The sequence below is a fragment of the Phyllopteryx taeniolatus genome, chromosome 9 (genome assembly GCF_024500385.1).
Source record: "Phyllopteryx taeniolatus isolate TA_2022b chromosome 9, UOR_Ptae_1.2, whole genome shotgun sequence".
NCBI lineage: Eukaryota > Metazoa > Chordata > Actinopteri > Syngnathiformes > Syngnathidae > Phyllopteryx > Phyllopteryx taeniolatus.
Genome location: NC_084510.1, coordinates 21,977,440 through 21,996,289, shown reverse-complemented (window position 1 = coordinate 21,996,289; position 18,850 = coordinate 21,977,440). Strand labels below are relative to the sequence as shown.

Sequence of the window (18,850 nt, the reverse complement as noted above, 5' to 3'; positions counted from 1 at the left end):
TTGTGTTATGTTCATCAGTGAAACCCAAATGTTTTCAATCTACCGCAAAAATAAACCAAGTGGCCCCACTGTTCCAATACTTTTAAAGTGGAGTGTTGATACTATAAATGGAAGTAGGGTACTTAATCAAGGGGTGTCAAACACTTTTTTTTTTTTGTCTCGGGCCCCATTGTAGTTATGATTTCCCTCAGAGGGCCGTTAGAACAGTGAAACAAAGTTTAATCATCACCAAAACATTACCATTACGCAACAAATTGAGGGATAACTAATTTTGAAATCAGAAGACAAGGATAATAGTTTGTTCAAGTATTCTTTAAGTTACTGTAGAAGAGGTGTTTGGTAACAGAAAAATGCAATATCTCAACATTATTGTTTATTATTATGACAATTTGGAATTTGGGTACAGATTTGAGCAAAAACCACGGAAGTTGACGAGCATGATTTGCTTTCGTGGGCCACATAAAACGATGTGACGGGCAGCATCTGGCCTTGAGTTTGGCACCTATGTCACAAGGGAAAGCAAAGGCACAAGCATAATTGAGCTCAAGTGTAAGGTTCCTGTTTAGATATTGATCGCTAATACCATCCCACACTCTTTGTGACCTATTAACACTGTAAATGACTTAACTTAGGCCTGTATGAGTACAATTGCACATGTAAACAAAGTACATAAAAAAGATTATTTATACTCACAATAGTATCACCTAGTTTTTTCTTAATTACATTTTTCATTGGCTCTTTAATCACTCTTTTTTTAAATTGTTAAAATGCAACTCTTCTATTACAAAAAAGGTTTTATTTACATTAGTTACATAAAAGCACACGTTCTAGCATGTCTACATCAACACATTCTTCTCAATAGATTTGCATATTATGCTCACTAACGTTGGTCACATTTTCACAGACGGAATAAGTTAAATGAACATTTTTAGTCTTCAAATATTGGATATATTCACAGCACTGGAAGGACAGTAAGATATAAGAACAGCTGTATTAACCTACTGTATTGCCACACACAAGACGAGTTAGGACAAGGCACGGAGCAGGGCGTCAAATGAGCCATTTCTCACCAGAATTTTGTAGGATTTTGTACAAAACAAAAAAAAAATCCTTTCTATTAGGTAGAAAAATGTGCAATTAATTTTTGTTGAATAATGGTGAATTTGATTAAAATGATGACATTTCATTTTGAATTAAAACAAGCAAATAAAGCATTTTAAAATGCTAGAATATTTAAATGGTAAACTTCATTTTGCACTTTTTCTTTATGAATGTTACAACACTTTGTGTACAGTTAATAAAGATTTCACAATTGTGACAGTTTGAACCTGGAACATATTATTCCCGCCGCATAGTGCCTAACTTTTTGTATGATTTCCTACTGAATTTTCACAGAAACACATTGCCCACATTTAAGTGTAAACCAAAAAAAAAAGTCACAGTATATTCAATCTATACAAATGAGGGCTTTACAAGCGCTCCATACTTCTCCCTGGTGGAACATTGCTTCAGCCCTGCACACTGTCTCTGTGCAGCCCCGCTGGACATCACGGCGACATGCGGCGACATGGCCTCGGTCCGGACTGTTGATGAGATGCTCTCACAAAGACGAAGTGGTCGAGTCCACCACCTCGCGGCCGTTACACACCGCTGGCACGTAGTTGGAGGCGGAACCTGACGGATGTTTAAAACAAATGTTCAGAGCATGTCATTTCAAACGCGGTGTTACAAACGTTTCATCAGGCAAGGAACCATATTTGGTGACCTTTGAAGAGTTCAGAATTGACCCTGCACACCTAACTAGGAGAGAACTTCTGAAGTTTAGCTTTATTTTAGTTTCTTCTTCAGTCAACTCGATTGTCTGGTTACTGCCACCGTTAGGCTATGGCGTGCACGATATGTGTAATATTTGTGGCTCATAATGAGTATAATTACAAAAACGTCCTATAAATAAACCGCTGGGGGCGGTGATGGAGGTCTTTCTCACAGCGTGGTTACAGTTTGCAGTGATGCATATCATACTGGAGCAGGCATGTGCACAGACATATTATGGGCAGGTGCTCAAGCCAGAAAGAGGGCACCCATCACCAAAATTATTCATACAATTAAGAAAAAAACTTAGTATGTATTTAACTTATGTATTTATTTATGTTAACACAATCAACACTAAAATAAATGCCCGTCAGATTTCATAACACTTTGGGTAAAATTGATGACAGTTTTTTGTTGTTGTTGTTTTTAAATATTGATGAATGAAGCAAAAAAGGGCTGCAGCAAAAAGGACACTTTTTTCATCCACGGCAAAAGGACAGGTGCTTGAGCACCACCTATTGGCTATGTGTGCACGTGCCCGTACGTAGTGTAGTGTATATATGAGGAACGTTTGATGGAGTTAATGGTCAGCTGAATGCGGGCACCTTTGGAGTAACTGGAACTGGGAGCGGATGCGGAGGCCGACACGGTGGCACTGAAGCGGTTGGCTGTGACCCGAAGCGAGGCCACGTTCTTCTGAGGCTGGAACAGGATGATGTGGACCTTGGGAGCGAAGAGGCAGCCCAGGACCACAGAGCCGCTCAGACTGACAGAGATGCACATGGTGGTGGTCTGGACCTGCCAGGACACACGGGATGGCACACGGTGAATGTTCGGTGTATTCAACATGTCCTTCTCCTTAGGGATCACTTGAATGCACCATCCCTGTTGCCAGCACCCCCCATTATCACATAGCAACCAGGAATTCATTAGTCCACCGGCCAATTAAATCAGCAATTAAATACAGCCTGCACAGGGAAATCTTCAACTGTTTAGGGCGCTTTTCCCAGTCTATTCTTGGAAGTACCCATTTACATCTTGATAACATTTAAAAAAAAATGAATAACAGAACGTTCTGTAGTTAATAACATCATGTTAGGGAGTCTTCTATTCAATTAATGTCATTGCAGAAATGTTGGCCCATCAGTCAAACAAAACAGAAAACAGGGGTGTCAAACGTACGGTCCGCAGGCCAGAACCGTCCCGTTGGGTGGTGTCCAAGAGAACCCATTACGGGTTTTCAATAAAAGGAGCTGTTGTTGCTAATTTTGTCCACGAGAGATCACACGGATGACTTGAAACACCTGATATCGATGCACTTGTGAAGGCTAAAAGATGCCAGGGGGACAACTGCACCCACTTTCTGAATAGTTCCCACTTTGCTTTGTATTGGTCAGTTGAGGTTGTCAAGAGTTTCAGATATTTATGTAAATTTCAAATGCTTTCTAGATCTTAAATTGCTTTATAAATATTAAACACAGTATATGGATCCACTGTGATCTATAAATTGTATGTATAAATGAAAAAAACTGATACTGTTGAAATTGAAATATTTTTTATTAAGAAAATTCAGATTGCTCATATTATTTGCAACATTTTCCACAAGATAATGACCAATAAATTTGAATATTTTCCGAATGTACTTATAATTAATATACTTTACACCCCAAAAACAAAGTACATATATAATGCATTTTTTAAAAAGTATACAGTGCATATTAGCATAACAAATATGATAGAGTTATTAATTATACGGTATATAACATTTAATATTCCATCCATCCATTTTCTGTACCACTTACCCTCACTAGGGTCGTGGGCGTGCTGGAGCCTAGGCGGTGTACACCCTGAACTGGTCGCCAGCCAATCGCACGGCAATATTTAATATATTCAGTCATGTTGTAACAAACTACAGTCTGTGAGTGTATATGTGACTACTACAACGACGACTACTACTCCTACTACTACGACTACTACTACTACTACTATAATAATAATAATAATACACATTAGTGATTGATATACAATATAATAATTATAATCACAATAAGTAAATACATAGTAGTATGGATTAATAAATTAAGTCCTTTGCTTGCCCCCTAAGGGCAAATTCAATGTACACTGAGGTCTGTGATGTCAGAGTAAGGGGGCTGAATTACAGTGTCAGACCCTGAAGCCTTTGTGTGTGGGGGGGGGGGGGGGGGGGGGGGGGTTCAATGCCTTTCTCGAGGGCAATTATGCAATGAACTCAAGAAACGTATAACACCAGTTTGTTCCACACATACTAATGCAATGTAGACCAATGGATTAGCAATCAAGTCTGCACCTTTCAGGCCTTTTGTCCTTATATTTCCATTTTTGTTATTCAAGCATGAATGTTAACTGCATGTAGTTGCAGTATGTGCAGGTAAACATGGGTAAGAATGCTATTCACATTTAGTTGTAATGGACAGTCAGGGGCATGTTAGTCATGCTTCAGCCTCTAATATGAGCTGACTGTTGGGGTCATGTGCTTGAGCACCATTTCTTCCCACGCCACCGGATAGCACCGCAGTTCAAGAACTTCTATTTGAAGACGCAAAGCATGAAATGAATATAGACTCCCCAAGACGTCCAAAACATACACGAGCGGAGCCCTCACACATTTCAACTTTCACCTGGAAAAAATACTGCAGGTTGGAGAAAAGTAACATTCAGCAAAGAATGCTGGTTATTTTGCTTCACTTGATTCGTATGCAGCCAATAGCCTCTTTTTTTTATTGTTCCTTTAGGTACCTGTAAAGCGAAAATAAATGTCTTCTAAATCTGACACGCCACAAAGAAGAGTACTGTTAAGAAGCCTGCTAAATTAGTATTAATGAGTTAAATAAATTGCAAACTACAGTTTATAAAATGAGGCTTTCAAATCTTGAAAAATCAATCCGTTGTCTTCGTTCTGAAACGCTGTTGGCGTGTCCGCTGAATGCGGAAAAATTGACGTGACTTTGTCCAGCAATTTTGCTACAGTATGACTACACGTCCCTACATGTTTGAGCCGCAAAAATATATCCACTTAATGCTTCCGGTGGCTGGAATCCGTCCCACGTTTTCATCACGGGGCTTCCACGCAGCGACGAGAGGCGCTAGCCTCTGGCTAGCAAGCTGCCCCACGTAATTATAACTAAGTAACTTGCAATTGTGACAAGCCCCCCCCTCCCATCACCCCCAAAAAAAAAAAATAAATAAAATCAGGAAAACTGATTTTGAAGAGGAAGAAGAGTGATTACCAAAAGCGCTCCACATTTAATCAATAATAGATTTTACACATCTGCCACAGAGTTCTGAGGTCATGGATGAAATGGATGGATGTTTTATCAATCAAGTGATTAACCTTATGCAATAATGATGCAATGTATGGATAAATAAAGACAATGTTTATTGTAGGAGGGCGAGAGAATAATAGTAATATGTATTTCAGAATTTAGCATATGAATGCCGCTTCACTAATTTTCAACACTGGTTTTCTTGCATAATGTGAGTTCTGCAACTGTGAAAAGGGCACCCATTTTATATATTGTCCACTTTATTTGATAATATTGCAACCCAAAGTTATTGTGTTTCAAACATTTTGTCCTTGTCATTTCGGTAAATTAAATAAGCAAACCATTAGAAACAGCAAACTGTATGAGGCAGTGCAGTTGTACACCACATTCATGCAAATTTTGTCTATTTGTTCCTTTTGAGTCACTGTTGAGAATCAGCACCTCAAAATCTGAGACCATGGTCCTCAGTCGGAAAAGGGTGGCATGCCCTCTCCAGGTCGGGGATGAGATCCTGCCCCAAGTGGAGGAGTTCAAGTATCTTGGGGTCTTGTTCACGAGTGAGGGAAGAACGGAACGGGAGATCGACAGGCGGATCGGTGCAGCGTCTGCAGTAATGCGGACTTTGTATCGGTCCGTTGTGGTAAAGAAGGAGATTAGCCGAAAGGCGAAGCTCTCAATTTACCGGTCGATCTTCGTTCCTACCCTCACCTATGGTCATGAGCTGTGGGTCGTGACCGAAAGAACAAGATCCCGGATACAAGCGCCCGAAATGAGTTTCCTCCGGAGGGTGTCCGAGCTCTCCCTTAGAGATAGGGTGAGAAGCTTGGTCATCCGGGAGGATCTCAGAGTAGAGCCGCTGCTCCTCCGCATTGAGAGGAGCCAGATGAGGTGGCTGGGGCATCTGATTCGGATGCCTCCCGGACGCCTCTCTGGTGAGGTGTTTCGGGCACGTCCCACCGGGAGGAGACCTCGGGGACGACCCAGGACACGCTGGAGAGACTACGTCCTTCGGCTGGCCTGGGAACGCCTCGGGATCCCCCTGGAAGAGCTGGATGAAGTGGCTGGGGAGAGGGAAGTCTGGGCGTCCCTGCTAAAGCTACTGCCCCCGTGATCCGACCCGGATAAGCGGTAGAAAATGGATGGATGGATGGATGGATGAGTCACTGTTGGATTAATCCATCTTTAATGAAATCTATCTTTACATTTTCGCACCAACTTTCTCAACTTTAGAACATGAAAAAAAAATGTGTCATTGAGTGTGTGAATGATAAAATATGATGTGAAAGTGTTTGTTTTCAGTGTGATAATTATGCAAGAATGCATGACAAAAATACATAAGCCATTTAGTTGACTAGACCGAGGGAGGGATTTATTGCATGGCTGAGCCAATCAGCATTCAAGACTAGGGCTGTCACGATCGAATCTTTTTAGAATTGATTATCCTATAGATATGTTGTGGAGGACTCAAGTAATATGAACAGTCCACATCTAATAGTGAAAAACAATTACATATGCTCTGTCGTTTTTTGGCAGTTTATCAGTGACCCAACACTGGGTCCGTCTGCAATAAATGTCTGCATGAAACATTGTCTCAGGTGGTGCAGACACAGTTCCGGACAGAACCTTTTTTTTTTTTTTTTTGGTCCCGGTTGAGCTATGAGGCAAAAATTCTGCATCAACCTATTTTTGAAGTTATTCAATATTTTTTCCAGCCCTACTTAAGATGGCCTCAGTTTTAATTTGTCAGCTTCTTTTCACCATTTTCACTCACTTAGACACATTTTTTTTTACTTACAGTATATTTTACTTCCTGGGGATACAAATGGCACCTATTCAGTGGAATGGCCCAACTACAATGTGGCACGTGATTAAAATAGTTACCCTGTAGTCACTGGCCGTGACGTAGAAGATGGGCTGGAAGGCGAGCCAGATGATGCAGGTGGTGTACATGGTAAAGCCGATGAACTTGGCCTCGTTGAAGTTTTCCGGGCACTTCCGCGTCTTAAAGGCGTAGACCGTGCAGAGGACGATGAGGACGCAGTTGTAGGTGAGTGACATGAGCATGCTGGTGTCCCGGCTGTTGCACTTCAGGGTGACCACGTCTCTCCGCTCCGGGCTCACCTCCTTCCTCACGCCGGGCACCTCCACCAGCAGCCAGATGACAGCCACCAGCAGCTGGCAGGAGATGAGGGCTCCGCATATGGCCACCTGGGAGGCCGGGCTGATGAAGCGCGGTCGTTGGGCGCCGTCCTTCACGCCGCTGAAGATGCGAGCGATTCGGTTGGTCTTGGTGAGGAGCGCCGAGTAGCACATGGCGAACGACGTGCCCAGGCCCAATCGGCGGAGGGTGCAAACGGCAGTGGAAGGTTTGGCAATGTAGATGAAGGTCATGCTGTAGCACATCAGGACTCCCAGAAGGAGGATGTAGGAGAGCTCACGTCCACTCGCCTTCACCACGGGCGTCTCGTTGTGCTTGAAAAACAGACCCACCACCGACAAGGTGCACATTATTCCCAAGCAGGAGATGGTAACGGGCCCGATGGCCCACGCGTCCTCCCAGCGGATGTACTCTTCGGGCAGATCGTAGCAGCCTGTCAGGTTGTCCAGGGGCCACTGGCCGAAGCCGCAGTCGGCACACGTGAATTCGTCTTGCAGGTATTGATAGGGTTGGCAGGGGATGCAGATCCAGCAGCACACATCCCCGGGCTGCATGCTCTTCACCTCGTTCTTCCTGCAGGGGTCGCTACACTGGGAGGTGGGCGGCGCCAGGCCGCGCCAGCTTACCAGGGTGGTGTTCAGGGTCAGGTTCTGGTCCCAGTAGCCAACCTTCTTGTAGACGAACTTCCCGTCGTCTTTGTGGTAGTGGAAGATGTTGTAGCGACTGATGCTGTCGCCAACCGAGTCGAAGCGCACCATATTCTCTGTGTCGACGGGTCGAAAGGGAGCTGGAAGGAAACCAAAGAAAAATTAGATGGTCAGTCATTTGCTTGAGAAGTTTTAACATCTGAATTACAGTGAAATGCATTTTCATAAAAAAAACATCATGGTGACGCCACACAAGACTTGTTTTGGACCAACCTACAATCCTTTGAGGCCCTTAAAACACCCCTGTCTAATCTCCTATGCACCTCCGAGCTTTTGCTTTACTTACAACTACAGCCTTGTGTTGTTTGGGTAGATGTGTGAGCATAAATGTTCTGGATGCATTTTGTTTGCTTCCATGGATTTGACCGCTTACACTGTGGTCACGCTGGCAGATATATCTGATATTTTGTGCTGTGATATGATCGAGGCTGGACTCGGATTTCAGGATATCCGATTCCATGCGTCTTTTTCTGGGCCACATGGGAGAGAAAAAAAATTGAAACTGGATCACTTGAACTATTTAATTTAAATACAGCCAAACAATTAGTTCACATAACCACATGCCATAAATCATGTTAGACCAGTGGTTCTCAGCCTAGGGTACAGGGAACCCCGGGGGTCCATTAACCATAACTTGGGGTTCCGCAAAGTATTTTGCAATAAATTACTATGTTGTATATCATTTTCTAAAAAAGTGCAGAACTTTATATGTCACGCAAATAAAACAAAAACACCAAACCAATTATTCCTCACTATCTCAGTTTTGGGCGAGTTAAAAGCTCTGATATGATTGTGATGTATTACATAAATCTGATATCCCTGCATGCGCGCAGCATTTCTAGGTATTTCACACTCTTTTCTCATGTAGATGTGTACAGGTGAGGCAAGACAACTTCTGAAAAATATTCGCGGCTTGGAAGCATATACCTCGGGTTAAAAGTTTCCAACACATTATGAAATCACTGTGTTTGCTACATATGTCTTTGGCAATGTTTAGCACGACTGACTCCGTGACACTGACTGTGCTTGGGCAAACTAGCTCCTCTCTGTTCACAGCCATGTTGTTAGTGGAAGCCTTGTGTTGCTTGAAGAAAGTATTTGATTTGAAATTCCTTTGCTCACCTTCAAACTTGGTCTTCAGGATGAACTCCTTGTAGAACCTTTTGCCGTTGCCTGGTTTCATTGCTTCACAGACCTTGGATGCGTTGGAGCACACGGCTTGCCTCATGTTGTGCAGCGCGTAGGCCATGGCGTAGACCGCGTTGACCACAAACATGATCTTGGATTCCTGCTCAAAAGTGCCGTCTCGGAGGCTGCGGTCGCTGCATCCGTGTTGCTGGAGGCTGCAGCCGAAGCGGTGCTCCCAGAACTCTTTGAACCACGGGTTCCTGGTGTTGGTGTATGGGTTCAGTTTAGTGAAATAGTCTTCAAACTCTCTGATCGGGTAGGAGGCCAGCTCGATGGTGAAAGCACCATCCGCTGCCGTCTCACTGCCCCTCACCACGCTCTCCTGCGCCCCCCAGCCGTCACTGGCCACCCAAATGAAGGTGACTTTCATGCGAGCGGCAGCCACCAGCAACTCCCGGGCATCCTCGCTGCGGGTGAACATGATGACCACCTTGGCGTTGGACTTCTGCTGCAGGGAGCGGATCACGTTCTCGAAGCCCTGGCGGTTCATGGAGCGACTCACCTTGGCCGAGGTGGCGATGCAGATTTGGTGAGAGCGGGCCTCCTCCTGGAAGGCGTCGATGCCCGTCTCACCGTAGTCGCCCTCAGAAGCGACAGTGGACACGTATGTCCAGTTGAAATAGCGCAGGATCTCCGCCATGGCTTTGGCCTGGTAGAAGTCTGCAGGCACGGTGCGGGCAAAGTAGTCATAGCGGGATTTATCACTTAGCTTGGCACTGGTGGAGGCGTAGCTGATCTGAGGAATCTGGAAGAGTCGCAGGAGGTTGGCCACCTTGACAGAGAAACGAAAGGAGGTTTACTGTATGGATCTTGTTCACTGCAGTCTCATTGGGGTCACTGGAGTAATGAAAAGTGTCAAACATTCCCACTTATGCTCTTCTCCAGTAAAAACTGGTAAATGCTGAACATTTTAATGTCATATACAGTTTCCCCCCCACCTGTTCTTTTTTTGGGAACCTGGCCTCTGTTATTTGCTGAAAAACTTGACTAGTCACTGTTTTTATCCACCTTCGTTTTTTTTTATATTTGAGGGCATCTCTTTGTGTCAGTGAAATTATAATTTATTTATTACAAATAATGCCTTTGTTTGTCCATCAATGCCAACGTGCAATGACAGGCAGAAAGTTTAAATACTCTTCCACCAGCTGAAGGTTCAAATAACCTGTGTCTACCTGTTGCAATTCATATCACAGAATAATAGATTTGTGTTTAAATAAACAGGCCCAGATTCACACTGAGTAAGTAAATTTGCGAGTAAATTGAGACAAACTATTTCAGTATATATACTCTATGTGACGTTTTGTTTGGTGATGTGCCATGACATAAAAGATTGGCATAATAAAGGCTGGGAAACACTGTTTTAGGTAAAGCCACTTTTTGACAAAATCTGGGATATTGTTACGACATGATCTGATGTAGCACCATAGTCCCTTTTCAACATATTTATGCTATTTCAGAGGCAAATGAAATTTCTTGTCAAAATAGGTTTTACTTGTAGGCTTTTATGACCTGTCTGTGGCTTCTCTCACATGTATTGAATACTTGTCTTCATTTAGGTTGCAAAATCCTTGTGGGAATTGTCCACTTGGGGACATTTATTTGCAAGGAGCTGCCTATTCGTGCAAAAGAGAGACATTAGCATTTGTTCATTTGGATTTTGGCCCCCGCGATAACTATTTTGGTCTCCGCGTCCACATTAATTTCAACTAAGAGGCACAGGACTTGCATGGAATTTAATACCGTTTATCTGTGTACACGCCTCCTGATGCAGGGCCTGCACTACACAGTGGGGAGTTACTGCTTGTTTTTGTTTTTCCAGATAACAGCTTCTTAACACAACATCATGTAAGACAGAACTGCCAAGTTGTAAGATGCAAAAACAAAGTGTGAAAAAAGAAAAGAAAATGGACATTCAGTTATTAGTCTATTACAACATACCAATACTGTATGTGGATCACCAACCACTTATGTCGGCTGCGTTATGGGGGTTATTTAGTCATTTGGGGGCCCAAGGCAAACCCAGTAATGGGCCCCTCCACATCTGTGTACTGCAAAGATTTTGAATATTAATGTCTATCATCAACTTCAAAGTGTGGATTTGAGAAAATTCTCCTATATTCTGAGATAAATAAAGTCCTTATAATCCTTCTTGATAATTAGTATCTAACAAGTGAATCATCTCAACACATTTCCTGTAATTGACAAGAAAATTAATTCCCATTAAATATGTTTTAATTTTCTACCGCTTTAATAACCACATCTTTGTGGGGAAAAAACATCACTCGTGTCACCGTTCATTTGATCTCAACTGCATCCTCATCGGCTGACGTGACTAGCAGCGCTAATGCAACTGGCAAGAGTCACTAGATCTCGTAGTTGGTTACGCACATTCGGAGGCACCGTGAAAAAGGTTGAAAACTTCGGTAGTTTTGATTTTTTTAAAAACTTTGTTTTCCTCCCATCGTGCCAACAAATTTGTTTTTCTACTCTCTTCTTTAATCAAGTCTGTACATTCACAGTAAGAAGATGGAATAGTCCATTGCATGAGAAGGAAGGGGGAGCACTCAAGAAGATCTTAATAGATTAAACATTTCGATGTATTATTTTGAATTAAGACTCAAACAATGCTAATTGCTTTAAATTGAAGAAAACTTTATCAATCAGCTTATTTGATTCATTTGGGGGCCCTGGAAATCTCATTGCACCGAGCAATTGCCTGTGTTTGCCTGATAGTACTGTAAGTCCACCCCTGCTGCATTAGGGGAAAACTGCAATCACATCCTTTTGAAAAATAAAAAATAATTCCCGTTTCTCTTCCGACAGACCACCAATCCAGGTCATGTATTCATGGCCACTTGTTGCTCAGCACAATTCATGGAGGACATTCATTTGTGCCCTAAAGCGCAATCAAACAATTGTCAATGAGTAGTCACACAAACACACTATGCTGTTTCCTTGGCAACCTGGGGCAGGGATCTCCACTAACTCAAACAGCGGAAAAATGAGGAACACAAAAACAATATGAACTAATCATGTTTAAAAAAAAAAGTCTAAAAAACAATTATTTAATACCCTGTATTTAATGTAAAATGTTTTTTTTTTCCACCACAGCTCCATCTGTTGGATCTAATAAGGCACTGACGGACTCGCCCTTATACAAATCTATTTAGAAAAACTATTGGTGGTTGAACACATTTTTCAGGTGGTAAATTAAAAAGTTGAAAACATGTTTGTTGAAATGACACCTGCATTTACATACAGTACAGGAGAAGTACGGTCATAAACGTTGTTTTTTTAATGACACAAGATAAGCGGTACAGAAGATGAATGAATGAATGACAACATGTTCAAAAAACAGTTTTCCATTTGAAGGCATCACTTCGATCTATCCATGCACAATGTGTGTGAAGTGGGCCCTTCATTGACTTGCAGTGTACTGCACTTTAGAGGGGCTCTAAACAGATGTTTTGTTTCTACAACCCCAATTCCAATGAAGTTGGGCCGTTGTGTTAAACATAAATGAAAACAGAATACAATGATTTGCAAATCATCTTCAAGCTATATTTAATTGGATACACTACAAAGACAAGATATTTAATGTTCAAACTGATCAACTTTATTGTTTGTAGCAAATAATCATTAACTTATGGCTAGAATTTTATGGCTGCAACATGTTCCAAAAAAGCTAGGACAGGTGGCAAAAAAGACTGAGAAAGTTGAGCAATTGCTCATCAAACACCTGTTTGGAACATCCCACAAGTGAACAGGCTAATTGGGAACAGGTGGGTGCCATGATTGGGTATAAAAGGAGCTTCCATGAATTGCTCAGTCATTCACAAGCAAAGATGGGGCGAGGTTCACCTCTTTGTGAACAAGTGCGTGAGAAAATAGTCCAACAGTTTAAGGACAATGTTCCTCAACGTACAATTGCAAGGAATTTAGGGATTTCATCATCTACGGTCCATAATATCATCAAAAGGTTCAGAGAATCTGGAGAAATCACTGCATGTAAGCGCCAAGGCCGAAAACCAATGGCCGTGACCTTTGATCCCTCAGGCGGCACTGCATCAAAAACCGACATCAATGTGTAAAGGATATCACCGCATGGGCTCAGGAACACGTCAGAAAACCAAAGTCAGTAAATACAGTTCGGCGCTACATCCGTGACATCACGGGCTGGATTGTATACTGTCTAGCGCGAGTTCCCTTCCGCACTATATAAGTACAGTGACGTCATTTCGTTTGGCTGCTCAGTTGTGAGTTAGCTGTGCTAAGCTTCGATAACAAGGCCCATTTACCACTCCAGCTTGCAGTTAGCAGGCTAACGATGGTTACACCCTGAAAATGCGTCTTCGTTGGATGCCTCAAGTTACAGAACAGCTCAGTGACGATTTTTTTAAGCTCCCAAAAAATGAGGAAATAAAAAAAGCGATGGATTGACTTTTTGAAGACACACACAGATGGCGAGCTGAACATCAACATCACCGCCCGACTCTGCAGGGCACATTTTATGACGGATAGTTTTGTAAACTTTCAGTAGAGACAACATGGCTTCGTGGGCAACTTGATACTAGTGAACGGGGCAGTGCCGACTGTCTATCTAGCTGGGCTACTTCCTACCGTGTTCGGCTGAGACATTATGTCACCAACAACGAGGGTAAGTTTTACTCGTGTGCTTATTTTTATGATTATAGTCCACAATAACCATTCCATTTTGAAGTTGAGCCTCCTAATGTGATTTTACCCACTCAGTATGTTTGATTCCTTTTGGCGCATGCATTCGACACGCCCACAGTGTCTGAGAGCTGAGAGGTGGCTCTTATTATTCAGGTTTTGAAAGCTGACTTTATATACTTAGCGATTTGTTTTATTCATTCAAATTTGGCAGCTTTGTCAACATTACTGTTCTCTGCGGTGTGTCGAATTTACATGCCATTTTATTTGGCCTGCTTAGTGCCACTTCAAGTGAATGGAGCAGTGGAATGTTCGTCAGTATCAAGCTGTTTACTCTGTCAGGGTCCCCATCAGCAGCAGCTCGAGCCGTACGACTCGCCGCTAAACAACGACGCCCCCGATGGCCACCGAGGAGGATTTTATCAGGCTGTTTTGTTGCTCTTAAGTCTCTCTGCTGTTACCACAGGCTTTTCGCTTGCCTTCCCCTCCTCCCCAATCTACTGTATGCATCGCTGTTTGACTCTCCCTTTGTTTAGAACCATCCATTTTCAAATTTGCCCCACAGGCAGAGAAAACAATGAGGAGAATTTTGCTGTCTGACATCAGCGTGCCTTTACAAAACACAACCTAGCGTTGAATATTTAATTAATGACTATTACTCAGTGGTTGGAAGTTAGGAACAGCAAAGACTTCTCTACTGGCCTATCATTACAATCAATGATCTACATTTACAATTGAAATTCTAATATTTGTTCATTGATATTGTATGAAATTATTCCCAACACTATCGTCTTTACTTTTTAGCATTTCTCTTGGCTGCGCTGCCTCCAGTACGTGTACTACAGTATGTGGGTTCTATATTTTTTTTTTGTCCAATCAGATTTTAGACTCTATTTACTGTCATGTCAGTCCTTAGGGACTATTTCTTTAACCAATCAGATTTCAAATTTTCCCAGAGGGCCAGCTAGAGCAGCATAAAAAATAAAAAATAAATCTCAAAGACAGAAAGCTTCATTTGCACTTAATACATATTCATCAGACTCCTTCCAAATGAATGAATGTATTAGTGTTTTAGTTTATGTAGGCTCATGTTTGATCTGTTTTTCTGTATTATAGTAGTAGTGGTAGTAGTATTGGTCCTTTAACACAAATTGTTTACTTGAGCTGGTATTTGTGTGGTGCGGAATACAAAGTGTGATTATCTTTCATTAAAGATAAAGTTAGGCATCCCTCCTGACAGAGTCTTAACATTACATTCAAGTCATTATTGTGGTGACGAAGCACAGAAACAATCCAGGCAGGGAACTGGCAAAAAAAAAAGCAAAAATAAATACATTTTAAAAAGTGCATTTTTCTATGGAGCCTCACGAGACGTCTTGGTCTTGGTGACACAAGCTTATTATGCATCCCTCTAGCATTATTGTAAGCCTGGATGCTTCCAAAACAATGACGTCCTCATGAGTCTCATATAAAAGAAAATGTCCCCTCTTATGATTGAGCCCCATTAGAAGGTTTTTATTTAGCATAATTCATTCCTGCCCATACAAGGAAAGAAAGCCATTAATCCTGGAGAGATATTAAATACTCTTCATTGTGGTCTTATACACTCACTGGCCGCAACATTAGGTGTACCTGCACAATCTGCACTGGTAGATGATAGTAGGTCGGTAGAAAACAAGGGTAGGTTGAAGGTAGTTAGGTACAGTAGCTGTGTCGGTCGGGTAAGTACAATGGGTAGCGTTGGAAGATAGGTTGAGTAGAGTAGGCAAGCAGGTACGTAGGTAGGCACGCAGGTTAGTCGTTAGGTTGGTCGGTATGTCAGTCGGTCGGTAGGCAGAGGTGGATAGGTAGGGTAGGAAGCTATGTAATTCTCTGGATGATTTATTATTATATTTCCATGACCATCTTTAGGTGCATGAAGAGTTTTCCATGATTGTAAACATATACTGTATATGACCAAGCTGAGACACCAGTAACACAGAGCAGCACGTGTCGCCAAAGAAATTAAAGACGTTAACCCTAATCGGCACGTACCCACGCATTCGACCTCCTTCTGCTGCAACAGCCCAAAGACAAGAGACGGCACAGGCAGCTCCCTACTGGCTCTTGAGGGCATGAAGTGAGTCAGTGTGATGGATTCAGACAGGCACGCCACACACCCGCCAGAGCTTCTTCTGTGTGTGCAGTGGGCTTGCGGATTTCTATGAAATCGCCCACTGACGTCTACACATTCACACTGCATTTGTACGTACGCTCTTTTCCATAAAGTAACCTGACAAATGGTCTTGCCAACAGAGAAGGTGCCAATAGTCATCACTTGCAGCGAGTAAAAGCAAGAAAGTACATATTGTAAAACATACCAAAGTAAAAGGTAAAACTGCATTTTTACGTACCCATTTTGATTTTTAAAAAAAAGAATAATCTGCATACAAAATAGTTGCTCTCTTTTATTAACTTACATAGTGCTCTTACTGAGAAGAAGAAGACAAATCACGTTACATGTCGGATGTTGTTGTTTAACAGGTAGCTAGCATTGGCTTGAATTTTACAGTAAAATGTCATATACAGTATACATGTACAGTATATTATTCATGCCACGATGGGAAATTCGGGTAGGTATGTACAGTAGGTATGTAGGTAGGTAGATTTACAGTATATATAGATTCATGCAGTTTGTGTGAAGATTCTTATTTAAAGTCTCACACGTTCATTTTGGCACTAGAACCAGAAAGACACCAAATAGATTGCTCTTTACAGTTCAATGCTTTCATACCCGAAAAATTGGTCTGCCTGCTCCGTGTCATAACTTCCGCCTCAGTAAGAGATGCGTTATGAAGGATTACATTTCCACAGCCATGAGTATTATGAGCTAATTAGATTAGCAGTTTTGGTCGTGATGCTCTGACAAAACTTTCTTATCAGCAATACGTTGACCAAAATGTATTCCAGAAACATGGAAGCTATACTATTGAATATAGACCCGATGTTTTGCCCTAATTTCTCAGCAGTTAGTTTACTGTATTTTTCCATTACATTTTTGTTTCGAAATACTTTTAGTCACATGCCTGGCAAAATCGGCTCAGCAGTGATGCCAAATTACTATTGGGTGACTTGGAACGCTTATGTAATTATTTGCAATAGTTTTAACACAAAATAAGATTCATTCGTTTGTAGAACTGTAGTGACACGTACATACAGTAATTTGTCCTTTTCGTGTAACTACATCAACATATTAGAAACAGTATGGTGCAGTCCAGTTCTACTACAACTCTATATTATGGAAGAACATATTGAGTTGATTGTCTGATTGTTGGGAATTCTATGGTTGAGATTGTTGATGACATGACGTCAGTTATGCTGTTGGTTACCTTTCTATATAAAAAAAAAAAACTTTGTAAAAAAAAGAAATTACAGTATATATATATATATATAATTGAAATGTTATATATAGTGAAATAGGGGTATCTTTGTGGAAAACACACTTCTTAGTATTGTCTATACATATTTTATACCAATTTGTGCAAAAACAGTATTTTAAAAATAATAATAAGTGAATAGCCTGGAGTTGGGGCTCAAAGGAGAGCGCCTGGTGGCCGGGCCTGCACCCATGGGCTCTCCCTTAGAGATAGGGTGAGAAGCTCGGTCATCCGGGAGGATCTCAGAGTAGAGCCGTTACTACTTCACATCGAGAGGAGCCAGATGAGGTGGCTGGGGCATCTGATTCGGATGTCTCCCGGACGCCTCCCTGGTGAGGTGTTCCGGGCACGTCCCACCGGGAGGAGACCCCGGGGACGACCCAGGACACGCTGGAGAGACTACATCCTTCGGCTGGCCTGGGAACGCCTCGGGATCCCCCCCGGAAGAGATGGATGAAGTGGCTGGGGAAAGGGAAGTCTGGGCGTCCCTGCTGAAGCTACTGCCCCCGCGACCCGACCTCGGATAAGCGGTAGAAGATGGATGGATGGATGAATAAGTGAATAATTGATTGTTAATTTATAGTCAATTTAGTTAAATGTCGATTACCTTGAGAAAACTTGTATTGGATCTCATTAAAATGGACAGTTGTGCCTTAATGCAGTAGCTGGTTGAAATCAAACTATATCAATAGGAAGGATATAGAGTGTAATATACTATTTACAAATACAAAGTTATATTCCCAAATGCAGAAGCTAACTATGACTTGTCATGTACTGCAGGTGTGGCAGCATTACGGGATTCTCCCAAAAGTCAAAGTAAAGCTGAGACCCGGAATGTAGACTGCTTTTCAATTCATGTCACTGTCATGATTTCACTGTATTATTTTTTACATCCCAGCATGGAAAGTCCATCTGCGTGTCCCAGAGGTATGTGTCAAATGGAAGCGTCCAGCGGACGACATTCAGGCAGACACTTGAAGACCTGCAACTGCTACCACACGGCATTTACTTTAAAAAAAAAGAGCAAATATTTTACGACTTTGAGCCTGTGTTTACAGCTGACCCCATTTTGACTTACTGCGCATAGTTTCTGTGCATGTGCGCAGATGTAGTTTGTTCTTGCAGATCACAGATGCAAATAGTGAGACAATGATCTCCCAGAAAGTGGCATCCCATAGCCGAGCCTGAGGAGCTGCATGGATGTTGATGGCAGCGCCACAACCGAAGCTGGAAAGGAGCTTATCACTGGAGAGGGATGTGCGGTAGAATGAATGGGAGACCGGGGCAGTTGACATAAACAAGTCGGCTAACTAGCAGGCTAGAAAGGAGGCACCTGACAGATGTTCCCAGCCAAATCTTAACCAGAAAAAAAAAAGTTGCCTGAACAAAAGAAACGCTAGACGAGCTGCAACAAAAGTTACACGTAATCTGAACGGGCGTAAATTTAGACTGACTTTCAGTCACCAAATTGTCACATGCGCCAAAGGACAGACATTCGCGTCGGTACGCCGATGGGTCTGCCAAGATGGGAAACACTCGCAGCAAGTCTTGCGCTTGCCCGAAAATAGAGATACGGCAGTTTTTGCACTCCAA

General features: G+C 42.3%; 1 protein-coding gene across 1 annotated transcript in view; it reads right to left on the bottom strand.

Moving 5' to 3' along the window:
- Positions 1 to 3: 3 nt before the first annotated feature.
- The window catches only part of grm2b (glutamate receptor, metabotropic 2b), a 33,686-nt gene continuing 14,839 nt past the window's right edge, over positions 4 to 18,850 (bottom strand). The window contains exons 3-6 of the mRNA XM_061785154.1: positions 9,102 to 9,939; positions 6,996 to 8,059; positions 2,418 to 2,610; positions 4 to 1,674 (exon numbers count right to left, since the gene is read on the bottom strand). Coding sequence (XP_061641138.1) covers positions 1,601 to 1,674; positions 2,418 to 2,610; positions 6,996 to 8,059; positions 9,102 to 9,939 — 2,169 coding nt within the window. The 3' untranslated portion in view covers positions 4 to 1,600. The remainder of the gene's footprint in view (positions 1,675 to 2,417; positions 2,611 to 6,995; positions 8,060 to 9,101; positions 9,940 to 18,850) is intronic.